The 14,307-nt window shown below is 40.1% G+C and overlaps 1 protein-coding gene across 1 annotated transcript in view; it reads right to left on the bottom strand.

Annotated features, from left to right (window-relative positions):
* The window catches only part of LOC120017797 (glutamate receptor ionotropic, delta-1-like), a 161,940-nt gene that overhangs the window by 32,793 nt on the left and 114,840 nt on the right, over positions 1-14,307 (bottom strand). The window contains exons 8-9 of the mRNA XM_038960769.1: positions 10,000-10,101; positions 5,253-5,450 (exon numbers count right to left, since the gene is read on the bottom strand). Of these exons, the coding sequence (XP_038816697.1) occupies positions 5,253-5,450; positions 10,000-10,101 (300 nt within the window). The remainder of the gene's footprint in view (positions 1-5,252; positions 5,451-9,999; positions 10,102-14,307) is intronic.

The raw sequence follows: 14,307 nt of genomic DNA, 5'->3' as shown, positions 1-14,307 counted from the left end.
GTTATACTATATGTAGAGTTATACTATATAAGTTATACTATAGGTAAGGTTATAATACAGAAGTTATACTATAGGTATGGTTATACTATAGAAGTTATACTATAGGTAGGGTTATACTATAGAAGTTATACTATAGAAGTTATACTATAGGTATAGTTATACTATAGAAGTTATACTATAGGTAGGGTTATACTATAGAAGTTATACTATAGGTAGGGTTATACTATAGAAGTTATACTATAGGTACGGTTATACTATATAAGTTATTCTATAGGTAGAGTTATACTATATAAGTTATACTATAGGTAGGGTTATACTATATAAGTTATACTATAGGTCGGGTTATACTATAGAAGTTAAACTATAGGTAGAGTTATACTATATAAGTTATACTATAGGTAGGGTTATACTATAGAAGTTATACTATAGGTAGGGTTATACTATAGAAGTTATTCTATAGGTAGGGTTATACTATAGAAGTTATACTATATGTAAAGTTATACTATAGGTAAGGTTATACTACAGAAGTTATACTATAGGTATGGTTATACTATAGAAGTTATACTATAGGTAGGGTTATACTATAGAAGTTATACTATAGTAGGTTATACTATAGAAGTTTATACTATAGGTAGAGTTATACTATAGAAGTTATACTATAGGTAGGGAGTTTTATAAAAGTTATTCTATAGGTAGGGTTATACTATAGAAGTCATTCTATAGGTAGAGTTATACTATAGAAGTTATACTATAGGTAGAGTTATACTATAGAAGTTATACTATAGGTAGAGTTATACTATAGAAGTTATACTATATGTAGGGTTATACTATAGAAGTTATACTATAGGTAGGGTTATACTATAGAAGTTATTCCATAGGTAGGGTTATACTATAGAAGTTATACTATATGTAGAGTTATACTATATAAGTTATACTATAGGTAAGGTTATACTACAGAAGTTATACTATAGGTATGGTTATACTATAGAAGTTATACTATAGGTAGGGTTATACTATAGAAGTTATACTATAGGTAGGGTTATACTATAGAAGTTATACTATAGGTAGAGTTATACTATAGAAGTTATACTATAGGTAGGGTTATACTATAGAAGTTATTCTATAGGTAGGGTTATACTATACCAGTTATTCTATAGGTAGGGTTATACTATAGAAGTTATACTATAGGTAGAGTTATACTATAGAAGTTATACTATAGGTAAGGTTATACTATAGGAGTTATACTATAGGTAGGGTTATACTATAGAAGTTATACTATAGGTTGGGTTATACTATAGAAGTTATACTATAGGTAGGGTTATACTATAGAAGTTATTCTATAGGTAGGGTTATACTATACCAGTTATTCTATAGGTAGGGTTATACTATAGAAGTTATACTATAAGTAGAGGTATACTATAGAAGTTATACTATAGGTAAGGTTATACTATAGGAGTTATACTATAGGTAGGGTTATACTATAGAAGTTATACTATAGGTAGGGTTATACTATAGAAGTTATACTATAGGTAGGGTTATACAATATAAGTTATACTATAGGTAGGGTTATACTATAGAAGTTATACTTTAGGTAGGGTTATACTATATAAGCTATACTATAGGTAGGGTTATACTATAGAAGTTATACTATAGGTAGGGTTATACTATAGAAGTTATACTATAGGTAGGGTTATACTATAGAAGTTATTCTATAGGTAGGGTTATACTATAGAAGTCATTCTATAGGTAGAGTTATACTATAGAAGTTATACTATAGGTAGAGTTATACTATAGAAGTTATACTATAGGTAGGGTTATACAATATAAGTTATACTACAGGTAGGGTTATACTATAGAAGTTATACTTTAGGTAGGGTTATACTATATAAGCTATACTATAGGTAGGGTTATACTATAGAAGTTATACTATAGGTAGGGTTATACTATAGAAGTTATACTATAGGTAGGGTTATACTATAGAAGTTATTCTATAGGTAGGGTTATACTATAGAAGTCATTCTATAGGTAGAGTTATACTATAGAAGTTATACTATAGGTAGGGTTATACAATATAAGTTATACTATAGGTAGGGTTATACTATAGAAGTTATACTATAGAAGTTATACTATAGGTATAGTTATACTATAGAAGTTATACTATAGGTAGGGTTATACTATAGAAGTTATACTATAGGTTGGGTTATACTATAGAAGTTATACTATAGGTAGGGTTATACTATAGAAGTTATTCTATAGGTAGGGTTATACTATAGAAGTCATTCTATAGGTAGAGTTATACTATAGAAGTTATACTATAGGTAGAGTTGTACTATAGAAGTTATACTATAGGTAGGGTTATACAATATAAGTTATACTATAGGTAGGGTTATACTATAGAAGTTATACTTTAGGTAGGGTTATACTATATAAGCTATACTATAGGTAGGGTTATACTATAGAAGTTATACTATAGGTAGGGTTATACTATAGAAGTTATACTATAGGTAGGGTTATACTATAGAAGTTATTCTATAGGTAGGGTTATACTATAGAAGTCATTCTATAGGTAGAGTTATACTATAGAAGTTATACTATAGGTAGGGTTATACAATATAAGTTATACTATAGGTAGGGTTATACTATATACGTTATACTTTAGGTAGGGTTATACTATATAAGCTATACTATAGGTAGGGTTATACTATAGAAGTTATACTATAGGTAGAGTTATACTATAGAAGTTATACTATAGGTAGGGTTATACTATAGAAGTTATACTATAGGTAGGGTTATACTATAGAAGTTATTCCATAGGTAGGGTTATACTATATAAGTTATACTATAGGTAAGGTTATACTACAGAAGTTATACTATAGGTATGGTTATACTATAGAAGTTATACTATAGGTAGGGTTATACTATATAAGTTATACTTTAGGTAGGGTTATACTATAGAAGTTATACTATAGGTAGGGTTATACTATAGAAGTTATACTATAGGTAGGGTTATACTATAGAAGTTATTCTATAGGTAGGGTTATACTATATAAGTCATTCTATAGGTAGAGTTATACTATAGAAGTTATACTATAGGTAGAGTTATACTATAGAAGTTATACTATAGGTAGAGTTATACTATAGAAGTTATACTATAGGTAGGGTTATACTATAGAAGTTATACTATAGGTAGGGTTATACTATAGAAGTTATTCCATAGGTAGGGTTATACTATATAAGTTATACTATATGTAGAGTTATACTATATAAGTTATACTATAGGTAGGGTTATACTATAGAAGTTATTCTATAGGTAGGGTTATACAATAGAAGTTATACTATAGGTAGAGGTATACTATAGAAGTTATACTATAGGTAGGGTTATACTATAGAAGTTATACTATAGGTAGGGTTATACTATAGAAGTTATACTATAGGTAGGGTTATACTATATAAGTTATACTTTAGGTAGGGTTATACTATATAAGCTATACTATAGGTAGGGTTATACTATAGAAGTTATACTATAGGTAGGGTTATACTATAGAAGTTATACTATAGGTAGGGTTATACCATAGAAGTTATTCTATAGGTAGGGTTATACTATAGAAGTCATTTTATAGGTAGAGTTATACTATAGAAGTTATACTATAGGTAGAGTTATACTATAGAAGTTATACTATAGGTAGAGTTATACTATAGAAGTTATACTATAGGTAGGGTTATACTATAGAAGTTATACTATAGGTAGGGTTATACTATAGAAGTTATTCTATAGGTAGAGTTATACTATAGAAGTTATACTATAGGTAAGTTTATACTATAGAAGTTATACTATAGTTAGAGTTATACTATAGAAGTTATACTATAGGTAGAGTTATACTATAGAAGTTATACTATAGGTAGGGTTATACTATAGCAGTTATTCTATAGGTAGAGTTATACTATAGAAGTTATACTATAGGTAATGTTATACTATAGAAGTTATACTATAGGTAAGGTTATACTATAGAAGTTATACTATAGGTAGAGTTATACTATAGAAGTTATACTATAGGTAGGGTTAGCTAGCGCTAGTCAGCTGTACCTGCGTCAAAACTCTGGTATTTGTCATCCTATAGCTTGTTCTCCATCTTCTTTTTAAACAGTGAGCCAACATGTTTTCAGCACTTTTATTTCCTTGACTTGTCAAAACTTGTTTTCTCATGCTCTCTCATCTCTCTGCAGCAGACATATGGTGAGCAATATGTTTGGAACATCAAATTGCCCAAAAATTGCAGTATCGAATCACAATACATATAGAAGTGTGAGAATCACAATACATATCATATTGGCACCTAAGTATTCTGATAATATTGTATCATGAGGTCCCTGGACCTAACACAGACCTTTAGAGGTCAGACATTCCACATGGCAATCAACTAAATCCTTTTATTGTAAAGCTTTATTGTAAACGTTAATCTCAAATGACAGAGTTACAGTACACTGATCATATGTTGCTCGTGTCCAGTGGTGGTGTACTTGTTTTCCCCTCATTTCACAGCATTGTCACCACTCTGGTAATGGCATGGTTTTGGACACCTGCTGCTAGAGTGGGACCCTATGACACAAATCATATGTCTGGATTGTTGGGTTAAACACTAGCTCTCTAACTCAAGGCCATAATCAAAGATAAGTTCTCCCTCCATTAAGTGATGTTGTCCGCAGATTATCGTTAGCATGAAGGCCTGAAAAGTAGCCCACCTGGGCTACATTCTCTGCAGCAAGCTCACTTACAGGAAATGACAGGGACTTGCACATTGTGCAAACGATCGCAAAAAAGCCAACAGCAGTCTTATTTTTACTGGTTATTCTTTACTCCATTGGGTGATATAATTGTCCCCTGCCCACTCACTCCCCTACTGTTAGCATTGTCAGTCTGCTGAGTTGAAGTCCCTCCTGCACTGGTGGAACTGCTTTGTCTGGAGCAGCCTGACTGTCAGCCTGATGGCCAGACTATAGTGGCCCACTCTGATGCAAACATCATTTGGCCATAACAGATCTGTCACAAAAGCGAGCCATCACACTGAAGAACATGTGCGGTGAAGTATCTTTCCAAGAAGGCCCAAACTATAATGGACTCCACTGTGTCAAGGCTACAGTCAGCTACCAAGGGCTGAGAGAACTGCAGCAATATGCAAGATGATGTCCCCAGAGCAGTCAACAGCAAACTATCAATCAACAGTACAAACTCCAGTTGTGATTGACAGACTTACCTTACTGATGAGATCTCCGATCATGCCATTCCAGGAGCCATTTGAGGTAGGAGAGCCATACTTCCCATCAGCCACCTGGTAGATCTCATACTTGAAACCCAGAATCTTGGCCAGAGAATCCAGAACATCGATGGAGAAGCCTTTGTAGCGTTTAGGTTGGCCAAGGATGTTCTCAGCTACCATCACAAAGGGATCCTCCTGTTGGATAACATAAATAACACAACATCAGTTGGGCTTAGAAGTACAACTTAACTTTAACTACATGACTTGGCTCAACATATACTGTAGATGTAGTGTCTTTGTGTAGCCAAAAGTTGAAACACTACTGTACATTTTACAGAGTTGTGTCTGTGTGCATTAAATCACAGTCCCATCATTTGCCAAAAGGCCAGCCTAGTTTCATTAACTGGTCCAGTTCAACCGACAGGTAGAACAGTATTTTTTTCATTTAGGACTTTTGTGTGACAACTTTCTGAAGACTAGCTGCAGTTTCTAAGTCAAACTTCATCTTCATAACAAGTCTTCTGGGTGGTTGTTGACCTGTAACACCCATTACTGTGGATATGTGACACTTCATCAGGCAGAAAATACCACTCTAAATTTACTGCGGTAAACCATGGCTCTTCTTTATGGGAGAGAATGTCAGGGCTGAACTGAATGGGTGGAAAGTGAGTTGAGGAGGAAAGCTGCTGGGGTGGACTGGAAAAACGACATGATTAAATGGCACTGCCAAGAGGAAGCCGAGCAGAACTTATTTGAATAAATATGGAGCAGGTAAATCTTGTGTGAAGAGAGAGAACAGAATGTTACTGGACCAGCAGCTAAGGAAGAGCTGTATGGTTGGAGTTTATGTCTTACTGATGTCCTAGATCAGGGCCGGCTCTAGCCACTAAGTGACATAAATGACTGCTTAGGGCCCCCATGGCTGCTAGTTTTTAAGAACTCAGTCGGGGTTTCAATTTACTGTTGAGGGTTAGATTAGTAGAATACACAAGGTGCAATTTCAAAATTTGGTTGTACATCAGCAGTTTTTCTCTTGTTATGTCAGTCACTGGCCCTAGAGTGTAGCCTGTTTGCCAGGTAGCCACTGGAGAGAATGGATATCTGGCTACCTGTTTGCCAGTGGAGAGAATGGATAACACACACCACATGAACACCAGTCACAGCACAGAGGTAAACCAACCAATAATACCTCATACAATAAGAATGTTAGAGCAACTCAGAGGCAACTTCATAGAAACAACTGACCAGAAAGAACCCAGTTATCAACCACACGGGATTTGCAATAATCTGTATTACCTCCCAGTGGAGGAGTGAGTGGGGCATGACTGTATAAACCAAATTTCAGTAGTCCCTCAAAAAATCAATACAGTTCAAACAATAATAAAAAATTATAAACTCACACGCAACCTCCCTTTCAATAAGTACTGCTGTACTGTTCCACAGCAGCACAAGAAAAAAAGGAGCACAATGAGAGATTTTTTTTTTCCAGTGTAAAGGACTGAAGAGAGAAATAGAAAGAGCGAGAGAGGGCTTAGCTGTTGAAGGCTACTCCAGTGTTGAAGCTTTATTCGTACCTTCCTCCGCCTGACACACTCTTTGGTTAGTTTAGTTTGTCTCATAAAAACTCCACAACAATGTTGCTAACGATCCATGCAATCAATGGAAAGAGCAGTCCCAACAGATTCTAAACACACAGTAGAGCTGTACACGGCGATCTGACTTAAAACTTTCATAAACTAAGCGCGGCGAAAATAAACAAGACTTCTGCAAAGAGTTGCACACACCGTCAAAACTGCCGCGCCAACCGAGAGCTATCACACAGAGATGGAAGAGCTATATTTATTTCCTCCTTCCTGACAGCTCGTGTGCTCCTAAAGTAGTACAGGATGTGCAGAAGTGCAGGATTTCACCACAAACTTGTAGTAATGATGGTTGAATTCCGAACGCAGGGCACGAGCCCAGGGGCCCTGACCTCCGGAGGTCCCCCATTGATTTTGTTAGTCACTCTCACTCAGATATCATATTAACATGGCATAAATCATGGCAAAATTAGTAGAATAACTGCAGAAAATTAGCTATAAAAGTGCAAAAATGTCTCTCTACCCTAAGGCAAAATGAAAAATTTTGGCCACTAAAATGTTGCTTCATACAATAAGGCTAGGGCCGGTCTTTTCGTAGATCTACAGAGCCAGATGGAGAAGAAGACCTCACATTATGTCCTAATCCTACTATACAAGAAATAACATAGTGACCTGGCGGCGTATAGCATCAAAGTCGACAGTTGGCAGTGAGATGGCAGTGAGATGGCAGTGAGTTGCAGTGAGTTGGCAGTGAGTTGGCAGGGAGTTGGCAGGGAGTTGGCAGTGAGTTGGCAGTGAGTTGGTAGTGAGTTGGCAGTGAGTTGGCAGTGAGTTGGCAGTGAGTTGGCAGTGATTTGGCAGTGAGTTGGCAGTGAGTTGGCAGTGAGTTGGCAGTGAGTTGGCAGGGAGATGGCAGGGAGATGGCAGTGAGTTGGCAGTGAGTTGGCAGTGAGTTGGCAGTGAGTTGGCAGTGAGTTGGCAATGATTTGGCAGTGAGTTGGCAGTGAGTTGGCAGTGAGTTGGCAGTGAGTTGGCAGGGAGATGGCAGTGAGTTGGCAGTGAGTTGGCAGGGAGATGGCAGTGAGTTGGCAGTGAGTTGGTAGGGAGTTGGCAGTGAGTTGACAGTGAGTTGGCAGTGAGTTGGCAGGGAGTTGGTAGGGTGTTGGTAGGGAGTTGGCAGTGAGTTGGCAGGGAGTTGGTAGTGAGTTGGTAGGGAGTTGGTAGGGAGTTGGTAGTGAGTTGGCAGTGAGTTGGCAGGGAGTTGGTAGGGAGTTGGTAGGGAGTTGGTAGGGAGTTGGTAGTGAGTTGGTAGGGAGTTGGCAGTGAGTTGGTAGGGAGTTGGCAGTGAGTTGGTAGGGAGTTGGTAGGGAGTTGGCAGGGAGTTGGCAGGGAGTTGGTAGGGAGTTGGCAGTGAGTTGGCAGTGAGTTGGTAGGGAGTTGGCAGTGAGTTGGTAGGGAGTTGGTAGGGAGTTGGCAGGGAGTTGGCAGGGAGTTGGTAGGGAGTTGGTAGTGAGTTGGTAGGGAGTTGGTAGTGAGTTGGCAATGAGTTGGCAGGGAGATGGCAGTGAGTTGGCAGTGAGTTGGCAGGGAGATGGCAGTGAGTTGGCAGTGAGTTGGTAGGGAGTTGGTAGGGAGTTGACAGTGAGTTGGCAGTGAGTTGGTAGGGAGTTGGTAGGGAGTTGGTAGGGAGATGGCAGTGAGTTGGCAGTGAGTTGGCAGTGAGCTGGTAGGGAGTTGACAGTGAGTTGGCAGGGAGTTAGTAGGGAGTTGGCAGTGAGTTGACAGTGAGTTGGCAGTGAGTTGGTAGGGAGTTGGCAGTGAGTTGGTAGGGAGTTGGTAGGGAGTTGGCAGTGAGTTGGTAGGGAGTTGGTAGGGAGTTGGTAGGGAGTTGGTAGTGAGTTGGCAGTGAGTTGGCAGGGAGTTGGCAGGGAGTTGGTAGTGAGTTGGTAGTGAGTTGGTAGTGAGTTAGTAGTGAGTTGGTAGGGAGTTGGCAGTGAGTTGGCAGGGAGTTGGCAGTGAGTTGGCAGAGAGTTGGTAGGGAGTTGGTAGGGAGTTGGCAGGGAGTTGGCAGTGAGTTGGTAGGGAGTTGACAGTGCGTTGACAGTGCGTTGACAGTGAGTTGGCAGGGAGTTGGCAGTGAGTTGGCAGTGAGTTGGTAGGGAGTTGGCAGTGAGTTGGTAGGGAGTTGGTAGGGAGTTGGCAGGGAGTTGGCAGGGAGTTGGTAGTGAGTTGGTAGGGAGTTGGTAGTGAGTTGGTAGGGAGTTGGTAGGGAGGTTGTAGTGAGTTGGTAGGGAGTTGGTAGTGAGTTGGCAGTGAGTTGGTAGTGAGTTGGCAGGGAGTTGGTAGGGAGTTGACAGTGCGTTGACAGTGAGTTGGCAGGGAGTTGGCAGTGAGTTGGCAGTGAGTTGGTAGGGAGTTGGCAGTGAGTTGGTAGGGAGTTGGTAGGGAGTTGGCAGGGAGTTGGTAGGGAGTTGGTAGGGAGTTGGTAGTGAGTTGGTAGTGAGTTGGTAGTGAGTTGGTAGGGAGTTGGTAGGGAGTTGGTAGGGAGTTGGTAGTGAGTTGGCAGTGAGTTGGCAGTGAGTTGGCAGTGAGTTGGTAGTGAGTTGGTAGGGAGTTGGTAGGGAGTTGGTAGGGAGTTGGTAGGGAGTTGGTAGGGAGTTGGCAGTGAGTTGGTAGGGAGTTGGTAGGGAGTTGGCAGGGAGTTGGCAGTGAGTTGGCAGTGAGTTGGTAGTGAGTTGGCAGGGAGTTGGTAGGGAGTTGACAGTGCGTTGACAGTGAGTTGGCAGGGAGTTGGCAGTGAGTTGGCAGTGAGTTGGTAGGGAGTTGGCAGGGAGTTGGTAGGGAGTTGGTAGGGAGTTGGCAGGGAGTTGGTAGGGAGTTGGTAGGGAGTTGGTAGTGAGTTGGTTGGGAGTTGGTAGTGAGTTGGTAGGGACTTGGTAGGGAGTTGGTAGGGAGTTGGTAGTGAGTTGGCAGTGAGTTGGCAGTGAGTTGGCAGTGAGTTGGTAGTGAGTTGGTAGGGAGTTGGTAGGGAGTTGGTAGGGAGTTGGCAGTGAGTTGGTAGGGAGTTGGTAGGGAGTTGGCAGGGAGTTGGCAGTGAGTTGGCAGTGAGTTGGCAGTGAGTTGGTAGGGAGTTGGTAGGGAGTTGGTAGGGAGAAAGCACTTACCAGTAATGTTACCACTTTGACCGTCACTCCTTGCATGCCGTTTTCTATCCGACTCTCCTTTAGACTACCGTTCAGCCCACGAGTTGAGTCCCAAGTTGCCAACTGAGAGAGAGAGAAAGGGAAAGGGAGATGAGAAGGGAGAGGGAGTGTCAGCAATATAATTAAACAATCTATTATCTTCAGTGAAAACACAAATTGGTGTGTGATGACAAATCTAATCACCATAGTTGGCACACATGACTCACTCACTTTTAAGAAGCACAGGGAACTGGCCATACAAATAGATGAGCTGGTCACCAAGGCAACAAGAGCTGCCTCTAGCATAGTAACATGGTCCTCTATCTAAATGCTACATCAGCCGCACAGCTTGCAACCATACTGAGGGAGTACGGACTGAGCAACATATCATGGCAATAGACGCTGATTGCTAGAGTTGGTGGTGATGACATTGATGATGATAATGATGATGGGAATGGAGATGATGTAGACATTGACGGTGGTGCCAACGATAATGCACTGCAAGGGTTACAAATAAAACAGAAACATTATTATGTTCATCTGAGAAAAAAATACAACATCTACTGTGTGAAAAGTTATTTCTCAAATCTTTTACGGAAACAAATCCTCGTCCTTCAATGTGCTTCAGCTAGTGCAACTCAATGTATTATGCAACTAATACAACAACATGAATGTCAGTTTGACAGAATGACAGCCAATGAAAGCAGATAACACACATCCCATTGGTTTAACCACCTCAATGAATCCCAATCCCCTCACGAATCCCAACCCTCGCTCTATTCTGGCTACCTTTGCACCTCACTGGGGAAGTAGAAGTTGTCTTTACTGTTAAGTTCTTAATCACAGTTGCTAGCTGGACAAAGAACTGACAGCTCTTTGGTAGCAGCCCAGGGACCAAGCTGACAGGACAAGAGAGCTGGCCTCAGGCCAGACACCAGGACTGTATCTACACAGAGCATAGCTCAGTCTTCCATTTGCAGCATGCCCTCTCACATGGCCTTCCTGCTGCCTACATGCTATTACAATAATGGTGGGCTGAATGTTTCAAAACTAATATAAAACACTTTTCTTATTAGCTTGTTTCAAATCATGTTTATCATTTTTTTCTTTTGGTTTGTTGGGTTTGTTCCAATCACATACTTTCTCCCACTTTCTATCAGACTAGGAAATTTAAATTAATGTATTAACTCATTACAGTAAAACTTAATTTCACGCAGTTAATCCCTTTTAGCACTATTCCCAGTAGTCCACTATTCACACAAACCCATTCATACAAAAGGTCAGTTAAGACCTTGGGAGTCTTTGTTCTGTGCCAATAAAAGAGATCCTTCCCTGCTTTAATATGACACACAATCGTATACTGTGGTGTTGTCTATTGTCTGGATGGTGTAAAACCCTGTGCAACAGAGTGAACCTCCCAGTGCAGGAGACCTTACAACTTCCATTCACAACGAAGGACTTCAGTAACCCTGGAGAGGAGAACAAGAAAGAGGAACGGGAGATCAAAACTCTTAGCCATGGGTTATTTTAAGACTTGGGGATTTCATCACAAGCCCAACTCTAAACTTTCTAGGCTGATAGCGTTATGAAATATTGAGTGCTCCCTCGCTCATTCCCTGTTTCTTTTTCTCTCAAATTGAACATGATTTGTTGGGTTTGAAAGAGGAAGGAAAAAACATCTATTTGCGTAGATTGAAAAGCCAGGTTTTTCATGCTGTGTATACAGTGCATTCGGAAAGTATTCAGACACCTTGACTTTTTCCACATTTTCTTAGGTTACAGACTTGTTCAAAAAAAAAATAATCATCATCAATCTATACACAATACCCCCATAATGACAAAGGAAAAACAGGTTTTTAGAAATGTCTGCTAATTTATAAAAAAAAATTAGAAACTGAAATATCACATTTACATAAGTATTCAGAACCTTTACTCAGTACTTTGCTGAAGCACCTTTGGCAGCGATTACAGCCTCCAGTCTTCTTGGGTATTATGCTACAAGCTTGGCACACCTGTATATGGGAAGTTTCTCCCATTCTTCTCTGCAGATCCTCTCAAGCTCTGTCAGGTTGGATGGGGAGAGTCACTGCACAGCTATTTTCAGGTCTCTCCAGAGATGTTAGATCGGGTTCAAGTCCGGGCTCTGGCTGGGCCACTCAAGGACATGCAGAGACTTGTCTTGGCTGTGTGTTTAGGGTTGTTGTACTGTTGGAAGGTGAACCTTTGTCCCAGTCTGAGGTCCTGAGCGCTCTGGAGCAGGTTTTCATCAAGGATCTCTCTGTACTTTGCTCCGTTCATCTTTGCCTCGATCATGACTAGTCTCCCTGTCCCTTCCTCTGAAAAACATCCCCACAGCATGATGCTGCCACAACCATGCTTCACCGTAGGGATGGTGTCAGGTTTCCTACAGACATGACACTTGGCATTGAGGCCAAAGAGTTCAATCTTGGTTTCATCAGACCAGAGAATCTTGTTTCTTATGGTTTGAGAGTCTTTAGGTGCCTTTTGGCAAACTCCAAGCAGGCTGTCATGTGCCTTTTACTGAGGAGTGGCTTCCGTCTGGCCACTCTACCATAAAGGCCTGAGTGGTGGAGTGCTGCAGAGATGGTTGTCCTTCTGGAAGATTCTCCTATCTCCATTGGGTTCTTGGTCACCACCCTGACCAACCCCCATCTCCCCCTATTGCTCAGGAAGAGTCTTGGTGGTTGCAAACTTCTTCCATCTAAGAATGACGGAGGCCACTGTGTTCTTGGGGACCTTCAATGCTGCCAACATTTTTGGTACTCTTCCCTGTGCCTCGACACAAACCTGTCTCAGAGCTCTACAGACAATTCCTTTGACCTCATGGCTTGGTTTTTGCTCTGACATACGCTGTCAACTGTGGGACTTTATATAGAAAGGTGTGTGCCTTTCCAAATCAAGTTCCAATCAATTGATGTTACCCCAGGTGGACTCTCAACAATTTATAGAAACATCTCAAGGATAATCAATGGAAACAGGATGCACCTGAGCTCAATTTCGAGTCTCATAGCAAAGGGTCTGAATACTTATGTAAATAAGGTATCTGGTTTTTATTTGTAATAAATTTGCTAAAAATTCCAAAAACCTGTTTTTGCTTTGTCATTATGGGATATTGTGTGAAGATTGCTGAGATTTTTTTTTTAGAATAAGGCTGTAACGTAACAAAATGTGGAAAAAGTCCATGGGTCTGAATACTTTCCGTAGGCACTGTATACTGTATCAGTGCTTGTGGAAAGCATGGTAAGAATGTTTCAATGAAAGTATACTTTGGGTAAACACATTTGTTTATATATGCCTACTGTGCAGTGTACAAAGCAGGATCAATGCCAGTAATGTGGATTCTGTGAGAAGCCTTTGTCTATCATTTACCGCCAATGTAAGCCTCAACAGAAACATCTAGCGATCAATGTCAATACATTCAGGACAGAACACACTCTGTGAGTGTACAAACACTACTGTATGTCCAAATAAAAAAGACAGACAACGGGATAGTGATGATCTGATGTTCCTTTATCCCTCAAAACTCCTTTCTAATGGTCCAGCCTCTGCTTGTTCTTGAAGACCTTCAGATTATACTGCAAAACAGGGGACTATTTACTCATACTTAATCACTGTACAAAGAAAGTCTGATTGGTTCTCTGGCTTCCAAAGACAGCGTAATGATCTTGCTGTGTTTCTATAGGGAATTCATTTGGTTTGTGGGTGGGATATTAGACATTTTAGTCATTATCCAGAGAGACATATAGGAGCAATTAGGGTTAAGTGCCTTGCTCTGGGGTACATCAACAGATTTTCCACCTAGTCGTCTCAGGGATGCAAACCAGCAACTTTTTGGTTACTGGCCCAACGCTCTTAATCGCTAAGCTACCTGCCAGATAGCAACATTCGGTTGTCTTCTAAACTCTAACTTTAAGCATCAGCTGTCAGAGCAGCTTACCAATCACTGTACCTGTACACAGCCAATCTGTAAATAGCACACCCAACTACCTCATCCCCATATTGTTATTTATCTTCTTGCTCTTTTGCGCCCCAGTATCTCTACTTGCACATCATCATCTGCACATCTATCACTCCAGTGTTAATGCTAAATTGTAATTATTTTGCCTCTATGGCCTATTTATTGCCTTATCTCCCTACTCTTCTACATTTGCACACTGTACATAGATTTTTTCTATTGTGTTATTGACTGTACATTTGTTTATGTGTAACTCTGTGTTGTTGTTTTGTCGCACTGCTTTGCTTTATCTTGGGCAGGTCGCAGTTGTAAAT

This window comes from Salvelinus namaycush, chromosome 22 (genome assembly GCF_016432855.1).
Source record: "Salvelinus namaycush isolate Seneca chromosome 22, SaNama_1.0, whole genome shotgun sequence".
In the NCBI taxonomy this organism is placed as follows: Eukaryota; Metazoa; Chordata; class Actinopteri; order Salmoniformes; family Salmonidae; genus Salvelinus; species Salvelinus namaycush.
This window is presented reverse-complemented; position numbering and strand designations above follow the sequence as displayed.